Source organism: Chiloscyllium plagiosum, unplaced genomic scaffold (genome assembly GCF_037043375.1).
Source record: "Chiloscyllium plagiosum isolate Xiang-an unplaced genomic scaffold, Cpla_swu_hap1 HiC_scaffold_34, whole genome shotgun sequence".
In the NCBI taxonomy this organism is placed as follows: Eukaryota; Metazoa; Chordata; class Chondrichthyes; order Orectolobiformes; family Hemiscylliidae; genus Chiloscyllium; species Chiloscyllium plagiosum.
Window position 1 is genome coordinate 38,604,524 of NW_028270172.1, and position 10,409 is coordinate 38,614,932.

Here is a 10,409-nt window from a genome sequence, read left to right on the forward strand (position 1 = left end):
GCTGTGAGGATCCTATGTGAAGGAAGTGAGAGAAATCTCAATTCAGTGTTTAGTATCTAAAAATCAACAGTTTAAGGCAGTCCCTAAATTTCTGTAACTTAAACAAATCGTTGATATGGGAAATGGAAAATGTCACTGCTGTTGCAGTAAGAAATATTCAAATAAAATTGAGGCGCTTAATCCATGTTGGGCCAAAGTGAAAAATATTGCAATCTGTAACATTAATATCTCACTTGAGTGGACATAGACCAACAAAAGCACACATGCACATACACTGTGTTGAAATGCTGTTAAAGGGAAAATCGGTAATATAAAGGGCAAATGTATGTTAAAGTATTAATATCAGTTCTGACCAAGAATACAATAATAATTTCCTTTTTGGGGAAAGAAGTTTAGCTTTTTCACAAGTTGCATTGTAATTTCCCACTTAACTGCTCCAATATCTTCCTCCTTCCTCTCTCCATAACTTTCTGGACCTCTGTAACCCTCTAAAATTGCTCTGTGGCTCCAATTCAAACTTCATGTACATTCTCCCATTTGGTAGCTGTGCCTTCACCTGTGTTTGCCTGTACTTGTAATTGTCTCCCTCCCCCTCACCACATCTCTTCTTCAAAGGAAAAAAAAGTGGTTGTGCTTATTGGAGTACACTTCTCTCAGTTATGGCGCCGGTGGGAAGGAAACAGCTGTCTTCACCTGGCCTGGCCTACATGTGATTCCAGATGCACGGTAATGTGGTTGTCTCATAATTGTAATCTGGGCAATTAAGGACAAGCAATAAATGCTGGCCCAGCCAGTGCCACACATCCTGTGAATGAATTAAAAGAAAAGTCCCAGGACATCGATCTGGTACAATGAGCTTATCCCAACCACCTTCAGCTGCTTCACTGATGATCATAAAGTCATAGGTGAGTCATGATGACACCTAAGTCAGACTGGAGCATTTCAGAGGAAATAAAAAGAGGATACAATGCAAAATCAAAATGTTCACTCATCAATGTTTAAGATTGCAGCATGTTAAGATTAGGATTATGGTTGTACAGTATTCCCCTGAACTTTCTTTGATACTTTACCACTGTGTTAAGAGTCTCAGATTAGGGGTGGCAGAAACCCCATACAACGAGTCGGCAGGCAGAAAATCCCATTATGTAACCCTGTGTGCTGGAACACCAGCATCTTAATGAGTCGGTGTGGTTCCATTAATGGGCCAAATTCATGCCTTGACTGTCTTGTCATTTACTTTTAGATTACTTACAGTGTGGAAACAGGCCCTTCGGCCCAACAAGTCCACACCGACCCGCAACCCACCCATACCCCTACATTTACCCCTTACCTAACACTACAGGCAATTCACCTGACCTGCACATCTTTGGACTGTGGGAGGAAACCGGAGCACCCGGAGGAAACCCACGCAGACACGGGGAGAATGTGCAAACTCCACACAGCCTGAGGCGGGAATTGAACCCGGGTCTCTGGCGCTGTGAGGTAGCAGTACTAACCACTGTGCCGCCCACATTTAAAGCTGGAAATATTGCAGATTAGAGCAAAATAATGCTGATATTGTAAATCTGCTACAAAAATACAAAGTGCTGGAAAATTCATAACAGATCTGACAGCATTATGGAGAGAGATAAATAGTTAATATTTCAAGTGCAATATGAGTGTTCTTCAGAGGAGTCTCTTCTGAAGAGTTGCAGATAGCTGTGTGCCCAAGTCAGAAACAAAAATGGTAAAATTTCGATTTAAAGAAAGTTTTTTTTTTACCTAACCAGCATGCAGGATGTCAGGTTTTATAAAAGTCATTCATGGAATGTTGGCATTGATGGTGAGAGCAGCATTTATTACCTATTTCTACTTGACTTGGAGAAGATAATGGTGAACTGTCTCCTTGAGCTGCTACAGCCCTTGGGTTGTAAGGATAACCACAGTACTGTTTGTAAGGGAGTTCCAGGATTTTGACCCAATGGCAGTGATGGAATGATGATATCATTCCAAGCCAGGATGGTGTGTTACTTGGAGGGGAACTTGCACGTTCCCATTCATCTGCTGCCTTGTTGTTCTCAGTGATTGAGGTTATGCTTTCTAGATGGTGGACGGGTACTGGGGAGACAAGAATTCTTTGCATTTTAACTACTCCTGTAGCCAGAGAAATTATAGGGTAGGCCTAGTTCAGTTTCTGATCAGTGATAACTACCATATGTTGATGATTTGAGGATTCAAGGATGGTAATTCCATTGAAGATAAAGGGGTGATGTTTAGTTTCTCTCAAGTTGGCAGTCGTGTTGCCTGAATGCTACTTGCCACTTATCAGCCCAAGACTGGATGCTATCTAGTTCTTGCTGAATATGGACATGACTGATTTATTATCTGAGGAGTCACGAATGATACTGAACATTGCACGATCGTCAGCAAACATTTCAACTTTGGATCTTGTGATGGAGGAACGATCATTGATGAAGCAGTTGAAAGTGGTTGAAGTTAGGGAATGACCTAGAGGAACTCCTTGGATTGGGATAATTGAATTCTAACATTTACGACCATCTTCTTTGTGCTTGGTATGACTGCAGCCAGTGGAGCGTTTTCTCACAGTTCCTACTTACGCCAGTCTTGTAAGGGCTGCTATGTTTATCAGACATGGGTCTTTTGGCCTGCCATGTCTCTGCCAGAGCTTTGAAGAAGCTATCCAATTTGTTTCAGTTCTGTGCTTTTTATCCCCATGGTTCTGTTTTCTTTCCTTTATCATTCCCTACCAAAAGCATTTTATCTGCTTTCAATATCATTTCAGGCAATCCATTTCACACCATCATTTTTGAAAAATGTACAGTCAGTTCTGCTATAACGCAGTAGTTTCGCTCTCGTACAATCCTGTGTTGTAAGAAAATCATGTTATAGCAGTATCATTGAAACTAATGGGGCCGGAATCACATTATAAATAATACACACTTTAAAAATTTGCGCTTTAGAAGCTGTGTACCCAATTAATCAGTTGCGTTACAATGAATTAGCATTGAAGAAGTGTGCATTTTCGCAGAAGGACATAGATGCTTTTTACGTATTCTGTCTTCCATGAAGTGTGAAATTTTAGGCCATGCATTATATAAAGCAGGTGCAGGCTGAACCCCTGCTGCCCTGCCCTCTCCCTTAGTACTTGTATTTTGGTCCGGGAATATATCATATTTAAAACCCTTGAAGTGAACCTCTGTTGAATTTTAAAAAAAGCTGGTATGTTTCCAACATCAGCCATCCTCCTATTCAAGCTTGTAATGTCAGTTCAGTTCACAGGTCAGTTCAGATCGATAGCTTTGTCCTGTGCTTGGGCTGAGAGGAACCTTGCAGCATGTAACGTGTGGCAACTTTTCATTAGTCTTACAAAACAGCATGCTGTGAATATTGGAAATTTAAAATCAAAATAAAATATTCTTTAAGTATTTGTCAGGCAGCGTGTGGATCAGTGTTCTGATGAAAGGTCATCATGATCTGAAATGTTAACTTTGTTTCTCTCCGCAGATGCTGCCTCACCTCCTGAGTTGTTCTTAGTAAATTTTGATTTTAAATAATTAGGCTTGGTTAGATTGCAGCCAAGATCATACAGGTGAACGTGCAGTCTACTAACCTGCTTTTCCAATCTTTTTTCAACTGTTAGGATAGAAAACAAATTTCCCAACTCAAGTTACCTACCAAGGCAGAAAAATCCAGCCAGTGTGTCCCAACAGTGGCCTTTCATCAGAATGTATTTAATTCTTGATAAATTAATGAATATAAGAAGTATTGTGCTTTACTGTGTAATGAATAAATGCTCAGCACTCTTTTGAAAATGTTTTTTTTCCAGTTTTCATTAACCACTCGTATATTGTTGTTATTGATATAAAACTACTTAATTCGTATTTTGTTATGTTATAAATCACTTTTGTCCTGTTGTCCTATATTCTGGATATTTTGTTGTTGTTGCAGTGCTGATAAATATCTAAACATCATATATTTTGTGGGGTTTGTTTAATTTTTCTAGAGAGCTGTAGCAAACAAAATGGTTATCACCTTTATATGTCTAGTTTGGTTCACGCTCATTACGAAGAACTTCCCAATCTCCTACAATGTGGATGACAAGTTTATAAGTGAAGCATCATTCTTCAGGAAGCTATGTTATCTGTTTCTCTCAGTCCACGCATCCAGACCCAAGTATTACTTTGCATGGACTTTAGGTAAAGTAATTTGCTATGACTTCTTAATTGTACATTAGTGCCATATTTTACATTTTATGGTTTAAATTAAACTTTATGAATTAGAGTCATGATGCTTTAATTAATGAACCATAAAGGAACAATTCATACTCAGAACATATTAAAATAATAAATGATTTTATGAACATTGTTAATAATTTTACTTTTGGCTTGTTTGAACCCATTAGATATTTGACCTTTTCGTTCATGGGTGACAGATTTGATTAATGTTGGGAAAATTTGATGTGAAAGATTTGCATAAATAATTCCTCCGTGTTCTTGGAGAAGCCTCACTGTCCCAATCTGTAAATGCTTTCAATTTTGGCAAAAAAGTTTTGAGAAGAGACAATGAGATTACTGTGATAGGCATTGCTATTCATTTTCTTTCTGTTTCTCCTTTCTTGTGTGTTCTCTTTCTAACATTGATAATGCAGAATTTCTGGTTATGTGACTGCTTTTTTTCCAAAGAGTAAACAGTAAAGCTTGGGGCATGAAATTTATAGTAAATTACAAATACCTTTTGATGATCTTCAATTGCAGGCTAGCCTTTGCTTGTTTAGCAGGTAACTATCATATGTGTATGCCACCATAGTGAATACTAATGAGCAACATCATGAAAATCTAAATTATTAGAAATGTATTTGGATGTGTTTCTGATGCTTCATGTTCCACATATTGTAACTATATTTCTGGATCACGTTTTGACCAGTTATTTCCTCCCGGCTTCTGTGAAAATCATTCCAGCAATTGAAAGGAGACTTTATTTGAGCTTGAAAGATGGCTTTACGCAGCAATGTGACTGTAGATTTTAAAGCAGCAGAATAATATGTTGTCCGAAAAATGGTACAATGTGCCTGTTATAGAAAAGAAACCCTCAGATTTACTGCGAGTAAAATGATGTTAAACTATTGAATCCACTGTACTGTGAAACACAGACAAATCACATCTAATCATTTATTTGGAGCATTATTAAAGAAGGAATCTGTTGAATTTCAAATCCAGCCTTACTCAATTTCAATTCGGCTCATAACCTTAAATATCCAGAAAGTTGAAGACTGTGCTACTTTAATTCTCTTGTCCATGTAAAACTAGGTACCATGTCACATGTTGCTTCAGTTATTATTTTGGATTTCTTGGGTCTTGGAGGAGTGAAAATTAGAATGCTACAGTTTTTCAAAGCAGAAGATGGCGAACTTGACAGCATTTTTCGGAAAGTCCGTTTCCATTTCAAAACTAGGAGGACCGCCTCTCAATGATTCAAAACTTTAAAGTGGAAGGTGTTGAGATGCCAAGTTAGGTAGCCAAATTGGAAATTATAAAACTGTGTGTGTGTGTGTGTGTGTGTGTGTGCCTGTCTTTCTGTGTTGCTATCATTGTGAATGTGTGCGCTACATCAGACTAACTATCGTGTTTTTTAAAAAAAATTGGATAATAATTTGATTAGATCCTAAGATGTTTATTGAATATTATAAGAAGAGGTCTCTGTCTCTGTCTCTGTCATAAAGGAAGCTCTTATGCCAATCACAAACAGTAAGGACTGCTATCTCTGCCTAGGATTTGCCTCTTGTACAAGCACTGAAGCAAGGCCTTGCTAACCCAGATTTGGAGTGGAAAGTGGGAGTTGACCTGCTGACTCATTTGTCAACCAATCGTCTGAAAGTTAAACAGGATGCTTTAGGAAAGGATGAGTCACAACTTGATTTCTGATGGAAAAAAGGAGGAATTACCATGAATGTATCTCTTCTCAACTGAAAATTGAATAAATGATTAGCAGAATCTTCGAAGAAATAGGTATATAAAAAGGTATTTGAAGAGGTTGGGAGGCTACAGAAGGATTTGGATAGGTTAGGAGAGTGGGCAAAGTGGCAAATGGAATATAATGTGGGAAAATGTGAGGTCTTGCACTGTGGTAGGAAGAATAGAAGCATGGCGAAAGTGAGGACTGTACATCCTGGAGATTAGAATCAAGAGTGTGGTGCTGGAAAGGCACAGAAGGATAGGCAGCATCTGAAGAGCAGAAAAATAAATGTTTCAGGCAAAAGCCCTTCATCAGGAAGGACTATTTTCTAAATGGGGAGAAAATTCAGAAGTCTGAAGTGCAAAGAGACTAGGGAGTTCTAGTCCAGGATTCTCTCAAAGTAAACTTGCAGATTGAGTCAGTAGTTAGGAAGACAAATTCAATGTTGGCATTTATTTTGAGAGGACTTGAATATAAAAACAGGAATGTACTTCTGAGGCTCTTTAAGGCAGTCTTGGGCCCCATATCTCAGGAAGGATATACTGGCCCTGGCGCATGTTCAGAGGAGGTTCATGAGATTGGCCCCGGTAATGAAAAGCTTAACAAATGAGGAACATTTGAGGACCCTGGGTCAAAATATTCGACAGAGTTTTGAAGGATGAGGGGGGGGGGATCTAATTGAAACTTATAGAATACTCAGTGGCCTGGACAGAATGGATGTAAGGAGGATGTTGCCATTGATAGGAAAGACTAGGACCCGAGGACAAAGCCTTCGGGTGAAGGGAAGACCTTTTAGAACGGAGATAAGGAGAAACTTGTTTAGCCAGAGAGTGGGCAATCTATAGAATTCACCGCCACAGAAGGCTGTGGAGCACAGGTCGGGGATCAAGGTTTACAGGGAGAAAGTAGGAGAATGGGGTTGAGAAATTTATCAGCCATGATTGACTGACTGGCAGAGCAGACTCGATGGACTGAAAGGCCTAATTTCTGCTCCTATGCATTATGGTCTAAATAGATTCTTGAAAGGAAAAAGCAAAACTTCAGATGGAAAGAAAGCTTTTGAAGTGAACCAATGTTGGCTGCCTAATGCCTCAAAAAGAGTAAAGAAAACTGAATAAAATCCCCCTTCTAATCCTTGTTGAGGATCACAAAGGCAAACAACAAAGGGAGAAAACTACTTTAGCAAATGGACAAGAGACTATCACACACAAGAGACTATCACTTTGGTGTGAAGACCATCTTCATCTGTCCCTTTAGCTAATCTGGGAATGGTAAACCATTTTGAGGAGATTGTGACCATTGGCCACTGAGATCAGCATCACTGTACTCTTCTATTTCAGGACCAGTAAATCTCACACATCTGTCGCAGGCCATATGTGTTTTCTGCCCATTTTATATTTATCATAATAAACTGTTGCTTCTTAATATACTTAATGTAATACCTTAAAATTACTTTCAAACTCTTGACCCTGTATTTTGGATAATAGATGATTACTGAAAAGTAAATTTCACAATTCAAGGAGCTTTCCAGTGTAGAATCAAACTGAGTTTGGTATTTCCTGTCGCGCCTGCACTGGAAAAAATGTATTTGCCAATTTAATATGATTCAGTTTCTGCATTCTCTCACTCTCTCTCCCACACACTCTCTGTCTCTGTCTCTCTGTCTGTTTGTCTGTCTCTCTCTGTGTCTGTCTGTCTGTCTCTCTCTCTCTCTCTCTCTCTCTCTCTCTATGTCTCTGTCTCTCCCCCCCGCTCTCTCTCTCTCTCACACACACCTCTCTCTCTCTCTCACCCCTCTCTCTCTCTCACCTCTCTCTCTCTCTCTCTCCTGCCACTCTCTCTCTCCCTCTCCCTCTCTCTCTCGCTCTCTCCCCCCACACACTCTCTCTCTCTCTCTCTCTCACTCCTCTCTCCCCCCACTCTCTCTCTCCTCCTCTCTCTCTCTTCCCCCCACTCTCCTCTCTCCCGCACACTCTCTCTCTCTCCCCCCCACTCTCTCTCTCTCCCCCCCTACTCTCTCTCTCTCCCCCCTACTCTCTCTCTCTCCCACCCACACTCTCTCCCCCCCACCCACACTCACTCTCACCCCCCCCACTCTCTCTCTCTCCCCCCCCACACTCTCTCTCTCCCCCCCCACTCTCTCTCTCACTCTCCCCCCCACTCTCTTCTCACTCTCCCCCCCACTCTCTCTCCCCCCACTCTCTCTCTCTCCCCCCACTCTCTCTCTCTCTCCCCCCCACTCTCTCTCTCTCTCCCCCCCACTCTCTCTCTCACTCCCCCCCCACTCTCTCTCTCTCTTCCCCCCCCCACACTCTCTTCCCCCCCCCACACTCTCTTCCCCCCCCCCACACTCTCTTCCCCCCCCCACACTCTCTTCCCCCCCCCCACACTCTCTTCCCCCCCCCACACTCTCTTCCCCCCCCACACTCTCTTCCCCCCCCCACACTCTCTTTCCCCCCCCACACTCTCTTCCCCCCCCACACTCTCTTCCCCCCCCACACTCTCTTCCCCCCCCACACTCTCTTCCCCCCCCACACCTCTCTTCCCCCCCCACACTCTCTTCCCCCCCCACACTCTCTTCCCCCCCCACACTCTCTTCCCCCCCCACACTCTCTTCCCCCCCACACTCTCTTCCCCCCCCACACTCTCTTCCCCCCCCCACACTCTCTTCCCCCCCCACACTCTCTTCCCCCCCCACACTCTCTTCCCCCCCCACACTCTCTTCCCCCCCACACTCTCTTCCCCCCCCACACTCTCTTCCCCCCCCACACTCTCTTCCCCCCCCACACTCTCTTCCCCCCCCCACACTCTCTTCCCCCCCCCACACTCTCTTCCCCCCCACACTCTCTTTCCCCCCCACACTCTCTTTCCCCCCCACACTCTCTTTCCCCCCCACACTCTCTTTCCCCCCCCACACTCTCTTTCCCCCCCACACTCTCTTTCCCCCCCACACTCTCTTTCCCCCCCACACTCTCTTTCCCCCCCACACTCTCTTTCCCCCCACACTCTCTTTCCCCCCCACACTCTCTTTCCCCCCCACACTCTCTTTCCCCCCCACACTCTCTTTCCCCCCCCACACTCTCTTTCCCCCCCCACACTCTCTTTCCCCCCCACACTCTCTTCCCCCCCCCACTCTCTCTTCCCCCCCCACACTCTCTTCCCCCCCCACACTCTCTTTCCCCCCCCCACACTCTCTTCCCCCCACTCTGTGTTTTCCCCCACTCTCTCTCTCTTCCCCCCCACCCCCTGTCCTCCCTCCCGTCTTTCTCTCTCTTCCCCACGTCCCTCTCTCTCCCTCTCTCTCCCTCTCTCTCCCTCTCTCTCCTCTCTCTGTCTCTCTCTGTCTCTCTCTGTCTCTCTCTGTCTCTCTCTGTCTCTCTCTGTGTCTCTCTCTCTGTGTCTCTCTGTGTCTCTCTCTCTCCCCCCACTCTCTCTCCCCCCACTCTCTCTCCCCCACTCTCTCTCTCCCCCCCACTCTCTCTCTCCCCCCCACTCTCTCTCTCCCCCCACTCTCTCTCTCCCCCCACTCTCTCCTTCTCCCCCCACTCTCTCCTTCTCCCCCCACTCTCTCGCTACCCCCACTCTCTCCTTCTCCCCCCACTCTCTCCTTCTCCCCCCACTCTCTCTCTCCCCCCACTCTCTCTCTCCCCCCCACTCTCTCTCTCCCCCCACTCTCTCTCTCCCCCCCCACTCTCTCGCTACCCCCACTCTCTCGCTACCCCCCACTCTCTCGCTACCCCCACTCTCTCGCTACCCCCACTCTCTCGCTACCCCCACTCTCTCGCTACCCCCACTCTCTCGCTACCCCCACTCTCTCGCTACCCCCACTCTCTCGCTACCCCCACTCTCTCGCTACCCCCACTCTCTCGCTACCCCCACTCTCTCGCTACCCCCACTCTCTCGCTACCCCCACTCTCTCGCTACCCCCCACTCTCTCGCTACCCCCCACTCTCTCGCTACCCCCACTCTCTCGCTACCCCCACTCTCTCGCTACCCCCACTCTCTCGCTACCCCCACTCTCTCTCGCTACCCCCCACTCTCTCGCTACCCCCACTCTCTCGCTACCCCCACTCTCTCGCTACCCCCACTCTCTCGCTACCCCCACTCTCTCGCTACCCCACTCTCTCGCTACCCCCACTCTCTCGCTACCCCACTCTCTCGCTACCCCCACTCTCTCGCTACCCCCACTCTCTCGCTACCCCCACTCTCTCGCTACCCCACTCTCTCGCTACCCCCACTCTCTCGCTACCCCCACTCTCTCGCTACCCCCACTCTCTCGCTACCCCCACTCTCTCGCTACCCCCACTCTCTCGCTACCCCCCACTCTCTCGCTACCCCCACTCTCTCTCTCTCCCCCCCCACTCTCTCTCTCCCCCCCACTCCTCTGCCCCCCCCACTCTCTCTGCCCCCCCCACACTCTTTCCCCCCCGCCACTCTCTCTCTCCCCCCACTCTCTC

At 45.5% G+C, this 10,409-nt stretch overlaps 1 protein-coding gene across 5 annotated transcripts in view; it reads left to right on the forward strand.

The window, feature by feature from the left end:
- mboat1 (membrane bound O-acyltransferase domain containing 1) overlaps positions 1–10,409 on the forward strand; it is a 130,644-nt gene that overhangs the window by 88,060 nt on the left and 32,175 nt on the right. For all 5 annotated transcript variants that reach the window (XM_043719158.2, XM_043719160.2, XM_043719159.2 and 2 more), the window contains one exon: positions 4,004–4,196. In XM_043719158.2, coding sequence (XP_043575093.1) covers positions 4,004–4,196 — 193 coding nt within the window. The remainder of the gene's footprint in view (positions 1–4,003; positions 4,197–10,409) is intronic.